Genomic DNA, 26,812 nt, shown 5'->3' with positions numbered 1-26,812 from the left:
ACATTCCAAAATAAAAATAAGTAAATAAATATTTTTTAAAAAGTCTTGGGGGGAAAAAAAAAAACTCGAACACAGCGCATCAAGCAATGAAACAATAGATGCCAACCCCATAACCAAGGCCTACATTTTTTCCCTAGGGATCAGTATTTCCCAATTTTGACTTTTTCTTTCTTTTCAAATTTAGCCGAAGCATATGGAACAGTTACGTAAGTCCTCCTGGACACTGCAAGTATTTTCAGAGGCAGCAGTTATTATTCCAGTTAAACACTGTAAAGGAAAAAGCCTTAAAAAGGTAAAGACTAATAGAAAATTGGTGACAACTAAGGTTTTTCCAGTAGTCATGTATGGATGTGAGAGTTGGACTGTAAAGAAAGCTGAACACTGAAGAACTGGTGCTTTTGAACTGTGGTGCTGGAGAAGACTCTTGAGAGTCCCTTGGACTGCAAAGAGATGCAACCAGTCCATCCTAAAGGAGATCAGTCCTGAACATTCATTGGAAGGACTGATGCTGAAGCTGAAACTCCAATACTTTGGCCACCTGATGTGAAGAACCGACTCATTTGAAAAGATCCTGATGCTGGGAAAGATTGAAGGCAGGAGGAGAAGGGGACCACAGAGGATGAGAAGGTTGGATGGCATCACCAACTCTATAGACAAGAGTTTCAGTAAGCTCCGGGAGTTGGTGATGGACAGGGAAGCCTGGCGTGCTGCAGTCCATGGGGTCGCAAAGAGTCAGACACAACTGAGTGACTGAACTGAACTAAAAGTTTGGGCACATAAAAGCTATTCTAAAAAAATTATTAAATTGGCAAGGATTTACATTTGGGCAAAAAATAAAAGTTGCTTACATAGGGACAGCCAGGAAAAAAAGATTTAATAGTATTCAAAATTGCTGCTACATCAAAAATGGTAGTGTCCAAAAATGTAAGCCACTAAAACCCAGTCAAGGACCCTGGTTTAAATATGAATTCTGTCACTTATGAGCAAGTTATTAACCCTCCTCTTAGCATCATTTTAGCCAAGGTAATGCAAGCTGTCATAGCATTATATAAAGACAGAAATATACATAATTTCCCACCAGTAAGAAAGTAATAAACCTTCTCAACCTCACAAAGTTTTTTTTTTACAACAGAGTCTAACATATGTGAATGACTTCTGTAGTAGGTAAGACACTATAAAAAGTTTATTAACAATTACAAATATCACCAACTGATAATTTTTTAATTTTAGGCATATTTTGAAGATAAATTATTTGTCTAACAACTCTCACTTGTTACTGTTATACGATTTAAACTGGAAACCTTGCTGCTGCTGCTAAGTCACTTCAGTTGTGTCCGACTCTGTGCGACCCTATAGACGGCAGCCCACTAGGCTCCTCTGTCCCTGGGATTCTCCAGGCAAGAATACTGAAATGGGTTGCCATTTCCTTCTCCAATGCATGAAAGTGAAAAGTCAAAGTGAAGTCGCTCAGTCATGCTCGACTCTTAGCGACCCCATGGACTGGAGCCCACCAGGCTCCTCCTTCCATATGGGATTTTCCAGGCAAGAGTACTGGAGTGGGGTGCCATTGCCTTCTCCAAAACTAGAAAGCTTAGGTGATAAAAATCAAAATAATGTGTTTTACTTAGCTTCAATATCCAAACTTGTCTGCATATTAATAATACCACAAATATTTTACAAACAGATTTTTCCTTTGGGTAAGTCAAATAAGAAGTTGTTGTGAGGTCAAAAGAAATAAGGCATCTCTTCTTCAAGTAGCTAGTCTAAGTAAACTTCCTACTTTGATGATGGTCCATACTTTGAGGATGAAACAGGAGAATACCCTGTATTAGAACAGCCTCTATGTATTGCTGTAGTTAACAGAAGTGGGCAAACAATGCAAAAATTGGAATAACCTCAGTTTGTGCAATTAAAATCTCTAAGGATTCTCTTATGTTATCTGTAAGATTTTACAAAATAAAATAACAATAAAGCTCTGTGATGTTTCCTATTAATATCTGGTATCCCCTGGTGGCTCAGAGGGTAAAGCATCTGCCTGCAATGAGGGAGGCCTGGATTTGATCCCTGGGTCACAAAGATCCCCTGGAGAAGGAAATGGCAACCCACTCCAGTACTCGTGCCTGGAAAATTCCATGGATGGAGGAGCCTGGTAGGCTACAGTCCATGGGATCACAAAAAGTCAGATGCAACTGAGCAACTTCACTCGATCCTCAAGCTGAAGAAAATTAACAATTTTAAAAGATGTGATTTCTATCACACTTACTTTTTTGTGATAAATGCTACAGAGTCCTCTCTCTATGTCAGGCAATTTACGTAGATGATTTTCTATCTGACCAAACACACTGGATTCTGAATGGAGAACTTCAGATACAGCATCAAGTCGAGCATTTATTTCCCTGTGGGAACAGAGAAATGGCAATTATCAGATAAGTTAGGAACTCAGAATGTAGGCATTTCCCACTCTAATGCCCAGTACTGTGACAGCAGCCACTTAGAAAAGCACAAAGGAGATTTCATCCGTACCTGCAGCCCTTCTCGGTCCCTTATCACTGGAATCAAAGACCAGGTACCACACTAGGAACATCATTAAACAGATGGGACAAAGATGGGCTCTGTAAGTTTTCCTTCCTCCAGAACAAACACACAGACTACGCTTCCCAGCCTCCCCTGCAGTGAGGTATAGCCATGTACCCAAGTTCTAGCCAATGAAATACATGTAGGAAGGATTACATCACTTCTAGTCATGGCCCATAAAACCTCCTGCAGTATTTCACATTCACTCTCTCCCCTCTTTGCCAACTAGATGTTGAGCCCAGGGCTAGTCTGTGAGCCACCTCACCTGTTGACTCACAGCGTGAGTCTGTGAGTAGAGCAGAAAACCTTCCACCCCACATCTGCTATCAAATGAACTTTTCATTAGCAAAAAATAACCATTTCTTTTGTATTTAAACCAATGAGATGGAGAATTTGCTACTACTGTTTTTATTACCTGGCTAATATAATGGATCTACAGTGAGCAACTGGATTTTCTACTCTGATTGAAGTAGAGTAGTAGATGTACTAGAGTAGTACTAGTACATCTAGTAGATGTACTAGAGTAGATGTACTAGAGTAGTAGATGAAGTAGATGACTAACTGACCATCTCAGTCAAAAAACACTTCATTCAGCCAACCAGCTGCTTTGGGAGACATCTCAATGGTGGTAGCTGAACTGATCATATGCTTGATTGAAAGAGGTCTTAGGCACACTGAGCCTGGGCAGAGATTGGAAGCAGTAATAGAAAGGGCAGAGGATAAAACATTAGGACCTCAGGAAACTACATTCAATATCAGGTGATAAATTACATAGCAGAAAAGAATATGAAAAGAATGTGTGAGTGTGTGTGTGCACATATATATATATATATATATATATATATATATATATATATAAAACTGAATCACCATACTGTACAGCAATAATTAACCCTATATTGTAATTCAACTACAATAAAAAATTAAAAAAAAAAAAACATCAGGAGACATGGGAGGCCAGGATTGCAACATTTTATCAATGGCTACACCTTAAGTAATGGGTCACTTGGAAAGAAATGGTGAGACTGTCAGCTCAACATGGAAACTTGACTAATGTGCCCCAAATGAGATAAAACCCATCCAGCACCTACACATGTCAAAGGCCTATACTAGGTATAATGGCCATATGTGAAAAAACTGAAATAAGTAAACATATCTAGTAGAAAATGGGCCTTCGGTAAAAGTTCTTTTCGATAAATGAATGAATGACAACAAGCAAGCAAATGAAAAAAAGAACTGACATTTGGGGGGGAATGGGGACATCAGCTACTGAATGCACTTTATCAAAATTCTTTTGCTATCACACACACTGATGTAAAGGGCAGCCTGACATCAGAATCCTGCCTAGATGACTATTAAACTGTTTTACAATTAATTGAGAGTTTTTATCTTTCTTATCCCTATAACTAGGGTTCCCAGGTGGCTCAGTGGGTAAAGAATCCACCTGCAATGCAGAAGACACAGGAGATATGGGTTTGATTCCTGGGTCAGGAAGATCCCCTGGAGGAGGAAATGGCAACCCACTCCAATCTTCTTGCCTGGAGAATCCCATGGACAGATGAGCCTGACAGCCTCACAGTCCTTAGGACTGCAAAAGAGTCAGACACGACTGAAGTGACTCAACACAACACCATATCCCTATAACTATGCTGTGAAGTCAAGCTTGTTCACAAAGCAGAGGCTAACTTCAGGTATCATTTTTTGTTCCATTTTTCTCTAGCTCATCCTCTGCTGCATAGAACAGGCATTTGATGTCATGTGAAAAAGTAGAACAAGCCAGAATCTTGCAGACACACAGGCTGATTCTTCCATTCTCAATGCTGTGGCCTCTTAAATCTCCAGTTTTTTCCATTCTATTGCCTCTACACTAGTCTAAGGTAATATGACTTCTCACAAAGAGAAGTGTTCTACCAAAACAGCCTCCGAACTTTTCTCCTTATGTCCACCTCTGTCCCTTTTCCCAATCCATTCTCCACAGCACAGCCTGAGCAGTCTTCCTAGAACCCAAACCTGTTCATGCCTTACTTCTGCCTTAAGCTCATCAATGACTTGCCACTAATCTTAGATTCAAATCCAGGATCCTTAAATGCCCTGCTTACCTCACAAGTCTCATCTTAGATCACCTGTTACTCTTTTCCTCTCACTCTAAGTTTCAGTCGGACTGAACTTCTTCCAACATCTTGGTCACTCCAAGTTCTCTGACATTACGGCTTTCTCACCTGCTCGTCACTCTGCCTTGAAGACTGGTTTCCCTTTTCCTCCTGCCTACCACCTTCCACTTTGTTTGGCAAACTCCTTCTCATTCTTCCTCTGAAAGGGCTTTCTAGACTCACTAGAACTAGATTTCATCCTTTCCCATCCTTTTCCATACAACTCTGTTTTCTTTTTATAGTGAAACTTACAACCGTATTTACTTCTCCACTGTCTTCACTGCTCAACAGTAAGCTCAGTGAGTGTGAGAGTGTGTTTGTGATCAGTCATATCCTACTCTTTGCGACCCCATCGACTTGTAGCCTACCAGGCACCTCTACTCATGGGATTTTTCCAGGCAAGAATACTGGAGTGGGTTGCCATTTCCCCCTCCAGGGGATCTTCCCGACCTAGGGATTGAACTCACATCTCCTGAGTCTCCTACATTGGCAGACAGATTCTTCACCACTGAGCCACCTGGGAAGTCCTAAGCTCTGTGAGAATGGGGATCATTTCTCCAGTAGCACAACTGATCATGATACATGCTCAATAAGTAGCTGCTGAAATCAATTGAATTTCGAAGACTACATATAAAATAAACCAAGATGAGGTGAAAAAATTAAATTAAGATTGTTAGGGTAAAACATTGATTTATTTTATCACAACGTTTACCCCAAAATGCTATACAAATATAAAGTTTTATTTTAATAGCTCACTCCTGCACAAATGAAAGAAGACACCAATTGAAATAGACTAAGTTGATGCTGCAGATGGTATGAGGACAGATAAAATAATGCCATCTGTGAATGTATAAGACAGCCAGATAGCTCCTCTTTCAAAAATTATAAAGGTTGTCTGAGATACGGAAAGATAAAAGCAAAAGACTTAAATCATATTTATGAAGTCTTCCAAAAGCCTTTTTCAAAAAATATTTTCTTGGAAAATATACAGGTAGTGGCTTTTATTTTAGCATTGTGACAGCAAAGACAAAACCTTGTTCTGAATCATTTTCACATTAACCCAGGCTTCACTTGTTAGGGAGGTTAACAGCTCGGAGGTAAAGAGCTTGAGCGAAGAAGAGAAATAACCTCAGTTCAAATCCAGGTTCTTTCATTTACCAGTTATTTAGACTTGCCCTAGCTTCTCCATCTATAAAATGGGAATAATAATGGTCCCTAACTCATATAGAATTGTTATAAGAATTCAATGAAGTAATACATATTAAGCACTTAGCAGACTGCCTGACACACAATAGCTACTCAATACTTGTTGGCTGTTACCCCACTATTATTACAGACACCTTGGTGGTGGTGTAGTCACTCAGTCTTGTCCTACTCTTTGCAACCCTATGGACTGTAGCCTGCCAGGGTCCTCTGTCCATGGGATTTTCCAGGCAAGAATACTGGAGCGGGTAGCCATTTCCTTCTCTAGGGGAACTTCCCGACCCAGGGATTGAACTCTGGTCTCCTCTACTGCAGGTAGTCTCCTGCATTGCAGGCAGATTTCTTTAGCAAATGAGCCACCAGGGAAGCCACAGACACCTTTATTTGGTTATGAAATTTGTTTGGTAGGTACCACAAAGAACAGCACAGGGGAGGGAGAAACAACACCCAAAACCTAAGCTGGGATATAACTATGTTTAGACAAGCCTCTAGGCATAGATATACAAAATGGTATTTTGTGCAAAGTGAACAAGAAAGGATTACACAAGAAAGGCCAGTCCTAGCATCTTAAGTGCTAAATCTGACTGGCAGTAGTGACCTGAAGTACTGTGCTGAGACCTGATAGGAGGTACATTGAGAAACAATGCCATAAACGTCTACCCCAGTCAGGGAGAACTGGAGAGGGTGTGAGGCAGTATTTATCGTGAATTTCTCATCACTGGGGCAGCCATACTTCCACTTTTAACTCCAATAAGCAGATCAGAAGGCAAATCAGTAAAAATGACCTCCAATCAGGTTTTTTGGTGTATCTCAGAACTGTTCTCTAATTGGCGGGTATAAGACTTTCTAAATAACTGTAATAAAATAATTGGTCAGACCACCAGAATAGAAAACAATTATTTTGGTGCAATGAGTGTGCTCAATCGCTCAGTCATGTGACTCTCTGCAACCCTTTGGACTGTATAGCCCAACAGGCTCCTCTGACCATGGGATTTTTCAGGCAAGAATACTGAAATGGGTTGCCATTTCCTCCTGCAGGGAATCTTCCTGACACAGGGATCAAACGTGTGTCTCCTGCATTGCAAGGTGGATTCTTTATTGCTGAAGTATCAGGGAACCAGTCAGTGAGAGAGATCAACAAAACAGGAAATAGCACTGCCAATTAAATGATGATAAATATATTATTCTTCCAAGATATCCTATGATACTCTACAATTGATCATACGACAGGATACATTCTAAACAAATGAAAAAGAGAACACCTGGATCATTCATTTCATTCCATATGACAAAAAAAATAATGAATCTAAGGTCCTGGAGATGACAGAGATTCTCCTTTATCACCAAAGATCCAACAAGTAAATGTGGGTGTCACTAGAGTCCTTCACATTTGAAAACCAATGGAGTGATGACGTTAGTATCTGCTGTGTGGGGCTGTCACTGAAACACAGTGTATCACCTACAGCCACTGCCACAGTAAGGTCAAGTGATCAGTCTGTACCTACTGGTTGCTATTTGTGGAAGATGCCTCTATTATTCTAATATAAGTTTATTTGGAGGGAAAGAGATAAACTACTGGGGAAAAGTTGGGGGTGTTTTGGTAGTTTGTTCTGATTTTTTACTGAAAGGTTAGCTCTAAAAGATAATATAAAATGAATAAATTAAATTCAGACATTAACACATTGGTCATACAATATGGCTAAATCAACTACCTAAACAGCTTTCTGGTAGAAAGAAACATGAGTCATAGGCCTTCTCCTAGGGCCTAACCATCATTACTTGAATCTACCTAGCTTTGCCTTTCACATACACTATTCACTTATTCACTCAATGAACAATTACTGAGTGTTTATAAAGCACCAATTGCATAAATAGAAGAAGTAGGGACTTCCCTGGTGGTACAGGGGCTAATACTCGGCACTCCAAACGCAGGGGGCCTAGGTTTGATCCTTGGATAGGGAACTAGATCCCACATGCTGCAACTAAAGACCCCACACGCTGCAACAAAGACTGAAGACCCACATGCCCTAAGACCCAGCACAGTCAAATTAAAAAAAAAAAAAACAGAAGATGGAGAGTGAAAGTGTAACAGTAGGAGCTAGAAAACAGAACAGGAACTTGGTCACGGGAATAATGCAGGCCACACAGGAGCTCTGACTTAGTCCTGAGAGCAAGGGGAGTCAACGGCTAATTTTGACAAGGACACAAGGACAGTAGCAGGAACACTGATTAGGAGGACGCTTCAGGAATCCAGAGGAGTGGCACTGATGATCTAAACCCAAGTAGAGGACATACCAGTGCAAAGAGCACATAGTTTAAAAACATATTATAGAGGTAAAGTAAACAGGGATTGTGATGGATTATACAGGGAGGGAGAGAGGAGAAAAGGAGGAATAACTTCTTTCTGAGAGGTAATGAGAGGTAGTAAGATGCCATCTGCAAACATCATGCTCAAAACCTTACAGACCATGAAAGAAAGGGTTTATTTATGAAATTACATTGTAAAGAGCTATTCTGAATATTTACTTAGTTGCAAACTGTAAATCACCCAACCAGTTTTTAAGGATTTTTATTACTCATATTCAAAAGAGGCATCATTTTACCGAGACAATTTACCCCTTTCAGAATATTAGACAAAACAATTTCCTGACAGCTACCTTCCATTATTGGTTCAGGCCACAAACCTAAGCCATTGAAAAGAGCATGAAAGATGATTTCTGTTTTTGACAATAATGGGAATGGGTACTTCCAGACCATCCCTCCCATTGGGGACAATTTAAAAAGCCAAACAAAACATAAAAACATGTTGTCACAAGTATCAAAGGACTAACAAAATGGTAAGAAAAAACTATCAAAATGAAAACAAGAACCCAAATAAATAATCCAGCAGTCAACACTACTTTTGCACTAAAAAGATATGCCAGAAGAATCTTCTGCAAAAATGAGCTGGCCTCATAGTAAGGGTAAATTTGTAGTCTAGGTTAGTATCATTTGGATGAACTGAAACATGTCAAAACTGAACTTATATTAAGACAGTCCCAGACTGGTAATACCACCAAGAATCTGGCAAAAGCAAACAAAAATATTCTTTAGGAGAAGGTACCTTCACGTTAGTACTCGTATTATTTATTTAATTAAAGTACAGTTGACATCAACTATATTGTGTTAGTTTCAGAGGTAAAGTGATTCAAGTTTTTTTTTCATATTATGTTTCATTATAAATTATTACAAAATATTAAATATAATTCTATTTTTATATATATAATATTTATATATATATATAAAATGCTTTCAAACCTTTCCCTCTGTAACCATAAGTTTGCTTTCTATGAGTCTGTTTCTACTTTACATATACATTCATCTGTATGGTGTTTAGATTACACATACATGTAACATCATACAGTATTTGTCACTACATATAATGTTCTCTAGGTCCATTCATACTGGTGAAAATGGCAATATAATATTTCATTCTTTTTTATGACAGAGTAACATTCCATTATTTGTGTGTGTGTGTGTGTGTGTGTGTGTGTGTGTGTGGCCCATATGGTAAAGAATCCACCTGCAATGCAGGAGACCTGGGTTTGATCCCTGGGTTGGGAAGATCCCCTGGAGGAGGGCATGGCAACCAACTCCAGTATTCTTGCCTGGAGAATCCCCATGGACAGAGAAGCCTGGGTGGGGGCTATAGTCCATGGGGTCACAAAGAGCTGGATACGAATGACTGACTAAGCACAAACACAAGCACAAGTGTGTGTGTGTGTGTGTGTGTGTGTGTATACACACCACATCTTCTTATGCCAGTCGTCTGTTGATGGACATTTGGGTTGTTTCCATATCTTGGCTACTGTAAACAGTGTTGCTCTCGCACGATACTGGATGCTTGGGGCTAGTGCACTGGGACGACCCAGAGGGATGGTATGGGGAGGGAGGAGGGAGGAGGGTTCAGGATGGGGAGCACATGTATACCTGTGATGGATTCATTTTGATATTTGGCAAAACTAATACAATTATGTAAAGTTTAAAAATAAGATAAAATTAAAATTACAAAAAAAAAAAAACAAATTTTCAAATAATATAATTCATACACAAAGATAATCAAGTGTTCATGTATAAAAAGAAGCCAGATGAGTAAGAATCAAGAGAAGCAACAGACAATAGAAAGAGGCTACAAACTACCAAGCTTTGTGGGGTATGGGGCTGAATGATAAAAAAATACTCAAAAAATTCAAAAGACATTGTGAAAAGAAAGCAGATGAAGAACAGAATAGATAGGGAAAATAGAACTTAAATCAGTTATGTAATTTCCATTGCTTTACAGTTGATCTTTCTTTGCTCCCTTGACCTCTATAGGATTTTTATCTCTGATTTAGAATCATACATAGTTTCATTGTAATTTAGGAAAATGTGGATTTCTTGTTTGTTTTCAATTGCACTTTGGATTCAACTGTGCTTTCTAAACCTAAAGATTCACATCTTTCATGAAATGTGAGAAACTCTCATCTTTCATTTCTTTGAACACTGTCTCTCTTTTCCTAATCTCTCTCATTTTCTTCTACTGGAAATTTGATGAAGACTATGTTAGACCACCTAATTTTTTATTTGTCTTTTAGTCTCTTTTCTCTTTGCTCATACTATCTCTCTGTGCTACACTCTGGGTAATTTCTTTAGATAATATCTTGGATTTCAGTTATTTCATCTACACTGGTCTAACTCACCATTTGTTTCTTTTCTTTTTTTTGGAGACTATTACTTTAGTAAGGAATCCACTTCCATGACTCAAGAAGCTCAGGCTGAGTTAACAGAGATGAGTTCTGAGATAACGACACTCCACTCTGACCTTCTCTCTCTTCCTCTGTTTGAGCAGGCAGATAGCTAAAGAAAACAGAGAAAGGGGGGTGCAGGCCAAATTGCAGGAGACCATACATCTTATCAACAATGTGAGTCCTTGGGCATACAAAGAAAAGAAGGAACCTCTGGACTGACATGAAACCACACATTTTGGGGTGATAAGTGTCCTGGAGGCCGACAAAGAAAGATAGGAAAAGGAGGGAATCTCTGGCATCTGAATGTAATCTTTTGCTCATCATGGTCTTATTACAGTAAAATTAGCCTTGAAGATAAGAAGTTCCCATCATGCAGTGATACCATGATACTTCTGATCAAGACTAAATAAGGACAAAAATCCCCCCTCGCCTCAGGAAGGTGGAGCTGGGATGAAAATCAGAGTATACAACTCCAAACCCCTCCCTCCCCAATGAATATTCTGCTCCTTCATTTCTATGCCTCATATAACTGCAATGCCAAACAAACTCAGTGCAGCTACTCACCTGAGACTGCCCACTGTCCACTTAATAAATTCTCGCTTTGCTTCCCTGACCTCTCTGTCTTGTCTCTGAATTCTTTCTGCAACCTAACAAGAACTTGCTCCCCAGTAACACCTCAACTGAAAACCCAGACTCATGAAGCCTCAATCCCTGCCCCTCTATTCCTAGAAGATGCCAAAGCCAACTATGTAAAAGGTTTTTTCAGAGGAGGAGACGACTTTTGTCCTCCCAGAAGAAAAACCCTCTGCTTTGCTTTATGAGGCAGGTAGCAATCCCAAACCATGGTAAGGCTGGGACCTGCGCAGGCCTCAATCCTACCCACTGTTTATATTAATAAAAGCTACATGGAGTTGTTTTTAAAAATCAATCTGATTTCTTCTGATGGTATTTTTGTGCTGTGCTCATGTTTTGATTCCCTTTTGTGTTTCCTTTAATTTGGTGGTTCAATATTCATCTTTCTAATCTCACTATCTAAAGGTCTTGGGATTCTGTCTAGTGTTTATAACTTCCACTAACTCACACTCATGGGTACTTGTTTCCCCACATCTTTTGTAATTATGGTTTATGAACTTATGGCAGAGTTTTCTCTTTGAAATTCCTAGGAGGCCTAGATGAGAGTGTACATCTTCAGGGAGGATCTGTATTTGTTTTTACTAGGAACCATAAGGCATGATGGGACAATTATAAATAAGTTTCACAACTTGGAGACTGCCAGACCACAGGGATAAGACGAATCAGAATAATGAACCTGGGTGTAAGGTTGGCCTGTTATATATTCTTGGAAACTTGGCAACTACAGAACAAAGCAGAGACCAGCTCAAGGTTCCTGCACAGAAGCATCCCAAAAGATGCTGGTTAAACCATATGCAATAACAGGGCAGACATTTGGATAAGAGGCTTTTAGGGTCACTTTTTCTTGGTGGCAGCAAAACCCCTCTCCACTTTCACTCACGTCCACACAGCAAAGGTGAAGAGGCAGGGGGTCAACACCCATCAATCACAGCCCCCAGGTAGGCTTCACCCACCACTCTTCCATCCCATTTGTGAGCAGTACTGTGTCTCACTGGACTGAGTAAGATTAGAGTCACCACATGTGAATGTTTATAAGCAGACTCATGGATCATGGGAAACCACAAAGAATAAATAGGGCCTTCTCATGTAGTTAATTTCAGGAAGTTCCAGAGTTAAAAATGGCACTTAGTCTTGCTAAAATAAATGAAATGTTAAGTGGAGCAAACATATAATATTCTATTACTTTGTCACTTAGACTAGGGCTATGTGGCACTAGCGGTAAAGAACCTGCCTGCCAGTGCAGGAGACCTAAAAGACACAGGTTCGATCCCTGGGTGGGGAAGATCCCCTGGAGTAGGAAATGACAACCCACTTCAGTATTCTTGCCTGGAGAATCCCATGGACAGAGGAGCCTGACGGGCTACAGTCTATGCGGTCACAGTCAGACACGACTGAAGCGACTTAGTATGCACGTATGCATATGAATTAGAGATACAAACGCTAATACCCCAAACATAAGGGTTTACCAAAATAAAAGTCATTTAATTACTCAAGAGAAGGTTCAAGAGGGAAGGGACATGTATACCTATAGCTGATTCATGTTAATGTATGGCAAAAACCAATACAATATTGTAAAGCAATTATCCTCCATTAAAAATAAATAAATTTTAAAAATTATTCAAGAGAATTAACTATCAGTAAAATATACTTAGTGCTCTAGAAAATTACACAGAAATCTAGTCCCAGACCTACTTCCTAATACCAACAAGCTTCAATTTTCTTAAATATTTATGTGATTTAAATTCCAAGAATACTTAGCATGCTTAATTCTCTTAAGCAGCTTTCTAAAAATCTAACTGAATTATAAAAGTATTCTTCATTTGTTCTAACTACATTATTGAGCTAGATAGTGAAGAGCAAGCATTTTATTTTAGGTATTAAAGTTTCCTTCACTTTCAGCTCCTCCTCACTAGAAGATTATACCTTGGTCAAATTAGATTAGAAGCTCCTTGAGAATAGGAACACTGTCTTGTCATTGAGATTAAATCATACAAAATTTTAAAAACCTATTTTATACTACTAAGTGTTAATGGGCACCTGGTCAATCAGAACAGAAAGCTGAGCTTCCTAAATCCCCAGGATTGGGTCAAGTTAAAGCATTAAATGAAAGAGAAAGGTTGTGATCCAAGCCTGACCACAGACAATGACAATGCTCAACTGCTAATGGTTGTATGATTCTGAGAAAGACGCACACAGGGACCCCCACCTACTCACCAGTAGCCCTTGCACATTCTCCAAAATCCTGACTACAGCTACACAAAAGACACAACGCATGAAGCACCAGATTCCGGAGAACTGATGGGGACATATACTGGACAGCTGACAACAGGGGCACATAGCCTCCTTCCTTTCACCACTGGAAGCCCCCAGCCAGGACTGACTTCCCATCTTTCTAAAACAAGATGAGGTGAAAAGTAAATGCTCTGGAGTCTAACATGGGCTTTCCAGACAGATGGGCTTGAGTTTGCATCTCACTGTCACCTGATCAGGATGGTGGTGAAGGGGTGGTAGCAGTACCATTTAAAAAAATATACATGTATATGTGTATATGTATATTTTCTCCATATTATTACTTTCTAAAAATAAAACACTGCAAACACACAGAAAACACTCCTCCATCCATTTTTCTTTCTCTTTCTTCTCTTCCCAGAAGTAACCACTTTCCTGATGTTATTAAACATCCTTTCTACTTCTTGTACTTATATTTCTGCCACTTATGTCTGAAACCTGAAACAACAAACGGTATTACTGTGTGTTACAACATTTAGATAAATAGGTTATCATGTCCTATGTCATAAACATTATTTTTATGAGAGTTATCCATGTTAAAACATGTAGACTCAACTCATTCATTTTAACTGCTATCCCGTATTCTAACGTATGACCAGGTAACTATTTTAGCACTCCCCTCCTAATAGCCAGGTTGCTTCCAATTTTGGGGTATTATAAAGTCCACAGCCTTTGGGGTATTATAAAGTCCACAGCCACTTGACCGTGTGACTGACGCCAGGATCCACACTAACCCTTTATGCAGACCATCTCATTTGGTCCTCATAACACCACTACAGGGTAGGTGGTGCAATTTCCATTTTACAAGTGAAGAAACTGAAGTGTTCAAAAGTTCGTAACTTGTCCCAAGTGACAGAAATGCGGGAGCAAATCTGAACTCAAGCTCTAGTGTCTCATTGGCTCCAAAACTGTGCTTTCAGATATGCCTGTGTGCTTTGCTGGATAATCTTGGATAATGAACCTGAATGTCACTTTTTCTCATCTATAAAACAAAAGCAGTAACCGCTACCATCTTCTATGCATTTGATCCTTTTGAGTTTTCATCTCCTACTTCCCCCACGTAGACACTGGTACAGAGAGGAACAGACCAGAACTCACCTCTCAAGCCTCAGCACTTCCCTCCTCCCACCTTGGCTACTCTTCTTTTCTCAACTCTTAGATCTGGACATCTCCTTTCTAGCAAAATACTTTCCTTTCTTTTTTTAAAAAAATAAAGTTTCCTTTTCATCTCTAAAATCAATCTAAACATTTTGCATAAATACCTACACCTGGACAGATACAATCCAGAATGTTTTTCAAAGGTAAGGAAGATGAAAGATTTTTCAGAGTCCTGTACTACAGGCATAAAATTACAGAATGTTTGCAATTTACAAATTCAGTGTTCTCTACCATCTCACTTCAGATGTTGAATAAAAATGTGTGACACATTTAAATGATAATCAAAACACTTGTTTCCATTCAAGAGATGAGCACATTTGATCTGTCTGTGCCAAGAAAAGGAAAAATATGAAATAATTGAGCCTATCTGTTATGGATGAAATTGTGTCCCCTCCAAAAATATGTGTTGAAGACCTAACCCCCAGTGCCTCAGAATGTGACCTGACTTGGAAGTAGGGTTACTGTAGATTCAATTGGTTAAGATGAGGTCATAATGGAACAGTGTAAGCTCCTAATCCAATATGATTATATTCTTACTAAAAGAATGCCGTATGAAGAGAGAAGCACACAGGGAAAATACCACACGAACATGAAGGCAGAGGTAAGTGTGACACACTGGATTTCCCTGGTGGTGCAGTGGGTAAGAGAATGCCTGTTAATGCACGGGACATGGGTCCATCCCCAGTCTGGGAAGAGTCCAGATGCTGTGGAGCAACCAAGCCCGTGCATCATGACTGAGTACATGCTCTAGAGCCTGTGAACTGCAACTACTGAAGCCTGTGTGTCCTACAGCCCATGCTCTGCAAAAGAGAAGCCACAGCAGTGAGAAGCCCGTGCACCACAGCGAGAAAGTAGCCCCAACTCGTCACAGCTAGAGAAAGCCTGTGTAGAGCAATGAAGGCTCGGCACAGCCAAAAATAAATAAATAAAATGTAAAACAAACACAGGAAAAAAACAAAAGGCATTATCCCTTAAAAAAAAAAAAGACACGTCTATAAGCCAAGTGACACACCAAAGATTGACAACAAACCACCAGAAGCTAGGAGAGGGACACTGAATAGATTCTCCTTCACAGACACACAGATGCTTTGATCTTGGACTTCTAGCCTCCAGAACTGTGAGACAAATTCATGCTGTTTAAGCCATCTAGTCTTTGGGTACTTCGTTTCAGCACCCATAATAAACTAACAGACCCATTATGTACTTCAGATTCTACTGGTATGGACTTTAAAAAGCCATACTCGAAAATCATAATGACTCTAAATATTTGTAAGCAAATAAAGTTTGACTCAGATGAGTTTAGAGGTATAAGCTAGATTTTTTTTACATGATACTTAAAACTAGCTATGCCTGATTCTTGTCACCAAGCCTGGATTCCTTACTAAGTCATATGACTTTCTCTGAGTAACTTCTAACCCTATGAGGGGTGTGACAAGAATGCAAGATGTTGCAACACCATTTCTTCCATGGTTAAATATCACCTTTTCACATCAGACCAAGCAATTATTCCACTAGAAGGGAAGAAATGATTTCTCAGAACCAATTCTATGGCACTAAGACAAGGAATCATATGAAAAAAAAAACAAAAAAAAAACTGCTTCTAAGGGTCTTTTAATTCAAGGAGTTTTTCTGAGAAAAATAAACTTCCCTTACATAGATGTGTTTTTATTTTCAAAGCCTACTTACAACCCTAAGATTGTTAAATGGATTCATTTGTTCATAATTTCTTGATCACCTGTTATATTAAAAGCACTGTTAGCCTCATTATGCATTCTGTGTATGTGTCAGGGGTGGAGGAGTAAGAAGCAGGATAAAATTGAGGGAAGATACCTTTCTACAAGGATGAAGTGGGGATTGAGGGAGAAGAACTTTTCAGAGGCAGGAACTGAGTTAGATCTTGAATGAGTTACTCTTTTAATTATTCCTTCAATGAATAATAAATATCCACTTAATAACAATACTACAAAGCTACAGTAATCAAAACAGTATGGTACGAGTACAGAAACAGATGTATAGATCAATGGAACAGAGTAGACAGCCAAGAAATAAACCCATGCACTTATGGTCAATTAATCTATGACAAAGGCGGCAACAAGAGACAGTCTCCTCAATAAGTGATGCTGGAAAAACTAGATGTGACACGTAAATCAGTAAAATCAGAATACATCATTGAAACATACACAAAAGAAACTCAAAATGGATTCAAAGATCTAAATCTAAGACCTGAAACCATAAAATTCCTAGAAGAAAACATAGCCAGAACACTCTTCAACATAACTCATAGCAATATGTTTTTGAATCTGCCTCCCAAGACAAAAGAAAAAAAAGCAAAACTAAACAAATGAGGTCTGATTAAACTTGAAAGCTTTTGCACAGTCAAGGAAACTGTCAATAAAACAAAAATACAACCTACTGATTGGGAGGTTACTTACAACTGACATGACCAATAAGGAGTTAATATCCAAATTACATAAATAGCTCATACAATTCAATATAAAACAATTTTTAAAATGGGCAGAAGATCTGAATAGACATTTTTCCAAAGGAGATACACAGATAGCCAACAGGCATATGAAAAGATACTCAACATCACTAATTATCAAAGAAATGTGAATCAAACCATATTAAAATTATAACTTCACAACAGTCAAAATGACTATCATCAAAAAGTCAACAAATAAATGTTGGAGAGGAGAAAACGGAACCCTAGTGCATTATGTGAAATGCCAACCTGGATGAAGCTCAAGCGGGAATCAAGACCGCTGGGAGAAATATCAATAACCTCAGACATGCAGGTGACTCTACCCTAATGGCAGAAAGCAAAGGGGAAACTAAAGAGCCTCTTGATAAAGGTGAAAGAGGACAGTGAAAAAGACTGAAACTCAACATTCAAAAACTGAATATCATGGCATCCAGTCCCATCACTTCACAGCAAATAGATAGGGAAAAAAGTAGAAAGTGACAGACTTTATTTTCTTGGATTCCAAAATCCCTGAGGACTGTGACTACAGCCATGAAGTTAAAAGACACTTGCTCCTTGGAAGAAAAGCTATGACAAACCTAGACAGCATATTAAAAAAGCAGAGACATCACTTTGCTGACAAAGGTCCACATAGTCAAAGCTATGGTTTTTCCAGCAGTTATGTAGGGATGTGAGAGTTGGACCATAATGAAGGCTAAGTGCTGAAGAATTGATGCTTTCGAACTGTGATGCTGGAGAAGACTCTTCAGAGTCCCTTGGACAGTAAGGAAATAAAATCAGTCAAACCTAAAGAAAATCAACTCTAAATATCATTGGAAGGACTGATGCTAAAGCTGAAGCTCTAATACTATGGTCACCAGAGGCAAAGAGCTGACTCACTGGAAAAGACCCTGGGGCTGGGAAAGATTTAAGGCAGGAGAAGAAGGGGACAACAGAGGATGAAATGGTTGGATGGCATCAACAACTCAATGCACATGAGTTTGAGCAAACTCTGGGAGGTAGTGAAGGACAGGGAAGCCTGGCAAGCTGCAGTCCATGAGGTCACAAAGAGTTGGACAGGACTGAGTGACTGAACGACAGTACACTATTGGTGAGATTGTAAATTGCTGCAGCCAATATGGAAAACAGTATGGAGGCTACTCAAAAAACTAATAATAGAATACCATATAACCCAGTAATTCTACTGCTGGATATACATTTAAAGAAAACAAAAACACTAATCTGAAAAGATACACGTACCCCAATGATCACATGATCACTATTTAGAAAAACCAACATACGGAAATAACCTAAGTGTCCACTAACAGATGAACAGGTAAAGAATCTGTGATATATATACAATGGAATATTACTCAGCCATAAAAAAGAATGAAATTCTACAATTTGCAATAATGTGGATAGACCTAGATAGTATTATGCTTTATGAAATAAGTCAGAGAAAGACAAATACTCTCTGCCAAATAGGAAAAGGAGTACACCAAGGCTGTATACTGTCACCCTGCTTATTTAACTTCTATGCAGAGGACATCATGAGAAACGCTGGGCTGGAAGAAGCACAAGCTGGAATCAAGATTGCTGGGAGAAATCTCAATAACCTCAGATATGCAGATGACACCACCCTTATGGCAGAAAGTGAAGAAGAACTAAAGAGCCTCTTGATGAAAGTGAAAGAGGAGAGTGAAAAAGTTGGTTTAAATCTCAACATTCAGAAAATGAAGATCATGGCATCCCATCACTTCATGGAAAGTAGATGGGGAAACATGAAACAGTGGCTGACTTTATTTTTCTGGGCTCCAAAATCACTGCAGATGGTGACTGCAGCCATGAAATTAAAAGACACTTACTCCTTGGAAGGAAAGTTATGACCAACCTAGACAGTATATTCAAAAGCAGAGACATTACTTTGTCAACAAAGGTCCGTCTAGTCAAGGCTATGGTTTTTCCAGTAGTCATGTATGGATGTGAGGGTTGGACTATAAAGAAAGCTGAGCACCAAAGAATTGATGCTTTTGACCTGTGGTGTTGGAGAAGACTCTTGAGAGTCCCTTGGACTCTACAAGGAGATCCAACCAGTCCATCCTAAAGGAGATCAGTCCTTGGTGTTCACTGGAAGGACTGATGTTGAAGCTGAAACTCCAATACTTTGGCCACCTGATGCAAAGAGCTGACTCATTAGAAAAGACCCTGATGCAGGGAAAGATTGAGGGCAGGAGGAGAAGGGGACGACAGAGGATGAGATGGTTGAATGGCATCACTGACTAGATGGACATGGGTTTGGGTAGACTCCGGGAGCTGGTGATGGACAGGGAGGCCTGGCATGCTGCAATTCATGGGGTCACAAAGAGTCAGAAACGACTGAGTGACTGAACTGAACTGAACTGAACTGAATCACTTATATGCAGACTCTAAAAAAGTAAAACAAATAAACATATGTAACAAAACAAGAACAGACTCACAGATTTAGAGAATGAACTAGTGGTTACCAGCTGGGAGATGAAAAGTGGGCTGGGCAAGGTAGAGGTATAGGATTAAGAGACATAAACCACTATGTATAGAACAAATAATGGATATATTGTATAACACAGGGAATTATAGTCATTATTTTGTAATAACTTTAAATTGATTATGCTGCTGCTGCTGCTAAGTCGCTTCAGTCGTGTCCGACTCTGTGCTACCCCACAGACGGCAGTCCACCAGGCTCCGCCATCCCTGGGATTCTCCAGGCAAGAACGCTGGAATGGGTTGCCATTTCCTCCTCCAATGCATGAAAGTGAAAAGTGAAAGTGAAATCTCTCAGTCGTGTTCAACTCTTTGCGACCCCATGGACTGCAGCCTATCAGGCTCCTCCGTCCATGGGATTTTCCAGGCAAGAGTACTGGAGTAGGGTGCCATTGCCTTCTCCTAAATTGAGTATAATCTATAAAAATATTGAACTACTGTGTTATACAACTGAAATTAATAAAATATTATAAAGCAACTACATACTATACCTCAATTTTTCAAAAAAGGACAAAATATTGATATATACAACATGAATGAACCTTGAAGATATCACACTAAATGAAATAAGATGGTCACAAAAAGACAAACCTTGTGTTATTTCACCTTTGTGGGGTACCTAGAATAGTCAAATTCATAAAGACAGAAAGTAATATGGTGTTTGCTCAAGGTTAGGAAAAGGAGGTAATGAGAAGTTATTCAGTAAAGTGTACTGAGTTTCAGTTTTGCAAGATGAAAAGAGTTCTGAAGATGGACTGTGTTGTGGTTGCACAACAATATTAATGTATTTATTACATTTTCAAATGTACTTCATGAATGTAATATATTTACTGACACATAAAAATTATTATGATGATAAATTATACATTATGCATATTTTACAATAATAACATATTTTGTTTGAAAAGTACACATGTAGAGAAATGAGCACAGGGGAAAGATACTTATTGAATGCTTGTTATAAATGAAACACACAGTTTTGTGAGACAGATATTAAACAACACTGATAAATATCAATCATAATAAGTCCTATATACTATTCAAAAATGATATGAAGAACATAACTTGGATTAGGAGGGCAAAGAAAAAACTCTCTGAAGAAGTAGCACTTTAAGGTAAAACCTAAAGAATAGAGGAGTTAACTGTAAAAATTGAAGAGAGAGCAAAGAACATTCTAGATAGAAAGATGAGTAAATGCAGAGACCAAAAGATGAGAGAAAGTTCTGGGATACTCAGAAATCAGAGGAAGGCCGGAGTGATCAGGAAACAATGAACGCACGAATGCACAGTCATACTGAAGAGCCATGTTTAAGAATTTTAATTTTACCCGAAGCACAATGGAAAGCCAATGAGGATTAAGGAAGGGGAGTGACATAATTCAGTTTTCATTTTCTAAAGGGAAATCAGTTAGTGTTATATTTAAAATGGACAACCAACAAGGACATATTGTATAGCACAGGGAACTCTGCTCAATGTTATGTGGCAGGCTGGATGGGAAGGGAGCTTGTGGGACAATGGATACATGTATATAGATGACTGCCTTTGCTGTCCACCCGCAACCGTGACAGCACTGTTAATCGGCTATAGCCCGAGACAAAATAAATAGTTTAAAAAAAAGAGAGAGAGAGAGATCAGTTAGGAGGATACTGCTGCAGTCCCAAGTGGGAGCTACTGAGAATTTAGACCAGGGTGATGGTGGTCAAGATGGCAAGACACACACAGACTATGGATATATTTTAGAGATAAAAGCAAAAGGACTTAGATTGGATGTGGTTGTCAAAAGGAAGCATCCAGAGTAACTCCCAGGCTTCTGGCCCAAGAACCTCATGAGGTAGAGCAGCTGGTTCCTAGAACAGGGAAACCAGAAGGAGGAATAGGGTTAAATATGTTAAGCTTGAGATGCTTGTGATACACCTATGTGGTTAGGAGTCTAAGTTGAATATATAAGCCTGGAGAATAGAGCAGGGTAAGGACAAAAGACATAAAGTTGAGACTCACTGACATTTTGATATTTAGGGTCATTGGTTTAGGTAAGGTCATTGGAGAGAGGAGGGGAAGGAAGGATAAGGGAAGGAAGAAAATGGAGCTCCTAAGATTCAGGCCTCAGAACTCCAACATTTAAAGACACAGAGAAAGGGACTTCCCTGGCAGTCCAGTGGTTAAGACTTCGACTTCCAATGCAGGTGGTACGGGTTCGATCCCTGGTCAGGGAGCTGGAATCCCACATGCCTCACAGCCAAAAGGGGCCAAAACATAAAACAGAAACAATACTGTAATAAGTTTAATAAAGACTTTGGAAAAGGTCCATATTAAAAAAAAAAAAAGAGAGAGAAAATCTTTAAGAAACAAATTAAATTAAAAGAAACAAATTAAAAAAAAAAAAAATACAGAGATGAACAGAGAGCAAAGGAAACTTTGAAGAAGCAGCCAGGAAATTAAGAGGGAAACAGAAATGAGTAGTTTCCATTTTAGAAAAAGGGAACAGACTGTACAAAGGTCCAGAAATAAATTACACCTCAGTGTGTTGTGAGAACTGTAAATAGTGGAGAGCAAAACATAATCAGAGACACATTGTTTTTTCAATCATCTTTGGGTAGTGCAGACAGGAACAGAGAAGGGCAAGACCAGACAGGTGGAGATACTTAGCCTTCTTGATAAACAAAGTCTTTACAAAAAGGCTTTCATCTGAGAGTCTTTCATAAAAAGTGATTTTACAAAAAGGCAAGGTGATATAATACTACTTCTTACAGACAGACTATTTTCATCATTGGTCAAAATAATTCCTCCACTAAGAGTGGAGAAACTGATTTCTCAGATTCCTTTTGTGGTCAATACTCTGCTGTTCTGTAAGTGTATATGCATACCTGTATGGGCATGCACTCACACACGAGAGCTGCATTTCCAAGAGATCACTCTCTCACTGAAGGAAATAATGTTATTTCCAATTTCTTTTGCAACTCATGTGGAACGTTTCCTGAGGCAGAAATGTGCTCGCGGATGTGTGGGTCTGGAACTGGGGGAGATGATGGTGACCAAGCCATCAGCACATGAAGTTACAGGAGATGCCACGGCCACAGGTAAGACCCTAAGCAGTGCTGAAAGTGAGAAGACGCCCCAGAAGAGAACCAGAGGTGACAACAACATATAAGGTGCAGGAACACAAAAAGAGGTGGGCTTCCCTGGTGGCTCAGTGGTAAAGAGTCCACCTGCCAAGCAGGAGAGGCAGGTTTGAACCCTGGGTCAAGAAGATCCCCTGGAGAAGAAAATGGCAACCCACTCTAGTACCCTTGCCTGAAAAATCCCACGGAGAGAGGAGCCTGGTGGGTTACAGTACATGGGGTTGCAAAAGAGTCAGACACAACTTAGTGACTAAACAATAACAGAAAAAGAAGTACTCATGGAGAAAGCTCAGAACTTACTTTTGTTAATATTTCAAAATACAGAGTAAGTTTTTACTGAATCTTTAGTACTACTTCTATGACGACCAGATCTGCCTTAGAAACTAATCTTTTGCCTAAAATATCACTTAAGAGACTCATGCCACACTTCTCAAAGTTTTCTTTCCCCTGCTCCTACCTGCCCAATCATTACTGTATTTACAAGCAGAATTTGCATTTGGGGATTTGTGGACAAAACCAATAAGGTACATATGGTATATATATATATATATATATAAGATTGACACAACTTATCAACTAAAAGAAACAGAAAAAATTCAAAGACAAGACCTTGAAAAAATGAATTCAATATAATTTATTTAATTTTAAAAGGTCTTAGGAATAATGGCTTACCAACATGACATTCATTTATAAGAAACCAGAGACCTACACTGAAGAAGCTTCCTGCCTAAATTAGAGAACTGATAAAAAGCATAAGTCATAACACATAAGAAGCATAACCTATTTATACAGGCCGATGTGGTTTCAATAGAGTAAAATCTGATCTCAATAACCCAAGTGAATTCTTTGAATCAGTCAATAAGAATAAGGTCAAAGCCATTTATACTTTCTAGAAAGTCACTAGAAAATCCTGCACCAAAGAAGTCATTTTGCAGAATAAAAAGTAGTGGGAGTGGAAAATCCTCTGAAACTTGAAACATCTGGTCCTGAATTTATGAACTGTGATTGCACTGGGAATTAAAATAGACTAAAAATATAAAATATATATATATTTATAAAAATATAAAGAGATTTAAGATAATTCATGGATGACTGACAAATAATGGGCTCTTGAAAAACTTAGGGAAACCCACTTTACATCGTGCTGAATTCCCTTGTCACCAATAATTTTTCTATGATCTCACGATAGAAGAAAACTAAGCCCTAAACTAACCTTTGGTCGCCAATGTCAGAGACAGAATATTAGCCTGGATAAACAACTGACATGATCAGCATGGCACCTAATGTCAGCATTAAAACAACAACGACTATACAGCTGAACAACTGACTAATCAGCTCAAGATTTTCTCTAGGTATTTGGAACAGGTTGCAAGTGCAAGTAAGATTTAACTGGAGTTCTTCTGAAGTCAGTTTTAACTGATTAGAGAGCTTAAAGTTTTAAAACTATGACCTAAAATTTCAGCTATATACGCTTTAGAATGGTCTAATGTTCACACTTGAAAGCACTGGAGCTCAATGCATGGAGTGCTTTCTCTCAGCCTTTCTGGGCAGGGAGGATCCCAGGAAGAATATGATCAACCCACAAGGAACATACAACATGGTCTACTGAATTCATCTCAAATTAATCCTCTTTATACAAAACAAGTTTAACAACAGAAATAAAAATTTTCATTTACATGAAAAAGTCTGCTAGTAAGTCTGTTTCTGCTGAATATTTCAACCAATCAAAAAAAAAAAAAAAATAGTAAGAACGGTGTGGCTGCTTAGACAGATGCCTTTCCATTAGCCAGCAGGCAATGCTTCTTACACGGCTGTCCACAGACTGCCTGCTCTTGTTCCATGAGGCATCTTTATCTCATACAAATGCTGGCCCAAAGCAGAGACTTCCATTTTCAGAGTTTCATCTTTACCTAAGTCAGTTTTCACTACCTGAAGGTCTTTATGGTCAAGAAAAGAAATCATAATAACCCACTAAAACCTGAAATGATTTAGTAATTATCATCATCAAAACAGTATTTTAAAGCCTATGACCAACAGTGACATCTGCTATCCTTTGCCAAAGATGGCTATTTACCAAGCCAGCATAAAATGCAGCCATGAGTGAGGCTGCTGTGCAGTTTAAAAGAGACGATGCACATAAAGCCCCTGGCACAGTGCTTGCTGTAAGATAAGGAGCTCAAACATGGCAGTTAGGATTACTGTCTTATTCTGTTCCTTACAGCAGCCTGTGAGAAGGTATTGTACCACTGCAAAGGTGAGAACGCAGTGTGCCGGGGCTGACGGGCTATGGCCTTAGTGAGACTGACTCACACTCATATAACACCAGCACCACCCCCTCTCTGCTCAGTCCATATGGGAAGCTGTTCAGGATGGAGTCAATGCTGATCTTACCTTTACGGTCTACCCAGTTGTGAAATGTTGAGCAAGTTATTGAAACTCTCTGAATCTATTTACTCATCTCAAGGATCTACCTCAGAAGATGATTTGAATATTAAATACTGGGTCAGAGCAAAAGCACAGTAGATAACAGCATTCAGTCATTCAGTCAACATTACTGGGACTCCTACTAAGTGAGAGGCACAGGTCACAGCTCCCAAATCTATTTGCGTGTCAGAATTATCTAGGGAGCTTTTAAAAATTCCAACTCCCAGGCCACACTAATAAGTCACAATATGTGGTGGCAGAACACAGGTATAAGTTTTTGGAGCTTCCCAGATGACTTCGATGTGCAGACAAGCTTGGAGACCACTATGCTTAGGCACTAGGCTCACCTACCTTTCCTGAAAGCTCTCCTAGTTTACTCATTCTTCTCTCTTAAACATCTCACACCGAAGCCCTCTTTCAGATTCCTACGCTCCTTCTCTAGCTCAGGTTCTCAGAACCTCTCCGTGAACTTGCTAACTTGTCCCCTACCCATCACTACTTTCTCCATCCCCCTACACCCACCAGCTCTGATCCAGCACTCCCGTGTGCAGAACCACTGGATTAACTGCCTCTGGCTACTAGCTCCTCAGCCCAGCCTGCAAAGCCCTCAACAAAGGCAGTGCCCCATATTCCCAGCACCTGTCTCCCTACACCCTATGCTACTGATGACCCAAACCAACTGATTACCTCACTCTCCCCAGGTAGATCCCATGTCTTTCAACTGCAAAGACTCATTCTTGGGAACAAGGAAAAAATCCTTATGATATTGGACAGTATATCACTAGTTACAAAGTGAAATCTTCCCCAATTGAAAATGGTGTTCTTATAAACCATGGTGACCTTGGTTTTAAGGAGGCTGATGTACCTTTAATTTCATAATTTTACATAATTTCAGATAAAACACAAAAAAGAATTCCTTTTACCTTAATTTAAGGAGCGGCTGGGTCACCCACTTCTTTAACTTGCGTCTCCCAAATGAAGTTTTAGTATGGTCTAAAACCCAAAATAAACTTCCTTTGGTTTTCATATCAGTCTAAAAAAGACCAGAAAGCATGTTTTATTAACTCAATGATGGTATTTGGACCAAAATTGCCAGTTGTTCATCTGCCCTAATTATTCCATATTCCCCAATTATAATCTTACACATGCTTAGCTTTTATGCTCAAAACAGGTGTTCAATGTATATATATATATATATATACACACATACACACACATATATACACACATTCTGTTTCCCAGGAGGCGCTAGTGGTAAAGACCCTGTCTGCCAATGTAGGAGATGTAAAAGACACAGGTTCCATCCCTGGGTCAGGAAGATCCTCTGGAGGAGGGTACGGCAACCCACTCCCGTATTCTTGCCTGGAGAATCCCACGGACAGAGGAGGCTGGTGGGCTAAGATCCACAGGGTTGCAAAGAGTCGGACACACCTGAAGCAACTTAGCACACACGCACACACACACACACACACACATCCAAATAAACACACACAAAGTAATGACATTTTGCATAAG

General features: G+C 39.3%; 1 protein-coding gene across 3 annotated transcripts in view; it reads right to left on the bottom strand.

Annotated features, from left to right (window-relative positions):
• MSH3 (mutS homolog 3) overlaps positions 1–26,812 on the bottom strand; it is a 182,650-nt gene that overhangs the window by 97,464 nt on the left and 58,374 nt on the right. For all 3 annotated transcript variants that reach the window (XM_070793979.1, XM_070793980.1, XM_070793981.1), the window contains exons 12-13: positions 26,221–26,330; positions 2,264–2,396 (exon numbers count right to left, since the gene is read on the bottom strand). In XM_070793979.1, coding sequence (XP_070650080.1) covers positions 2,264–2,396; positions 26,221–26,330 — 243 coding nt within the window. The remainder of the gene's footprint in view (positions 1–2,263; positions 2,397–26,220; positions 26,331–26,812) is intronic.

The sequence above is a fragment of the Bos indicus genome, chromosome 7 (assembly GCF_029378745.1).
Source record: "Bos indicus isolate NIAB-ARS_2022 breed Sahiwal x Tharparkar chromosome 7, NIAB-ARS_B.indTharparkar_mat_pri_1.0, whole genome shotgun sequence".
NCBI lineage: Eukaryota > Metazoa > Chordata > Mammalia > Artiodactyla > Bovidae > Bos > Bos indicus.
Note: the sequence above shows the minus strand (reverse complement) of the source record. Positions and strands in the feature narration are given on the sequence as shown.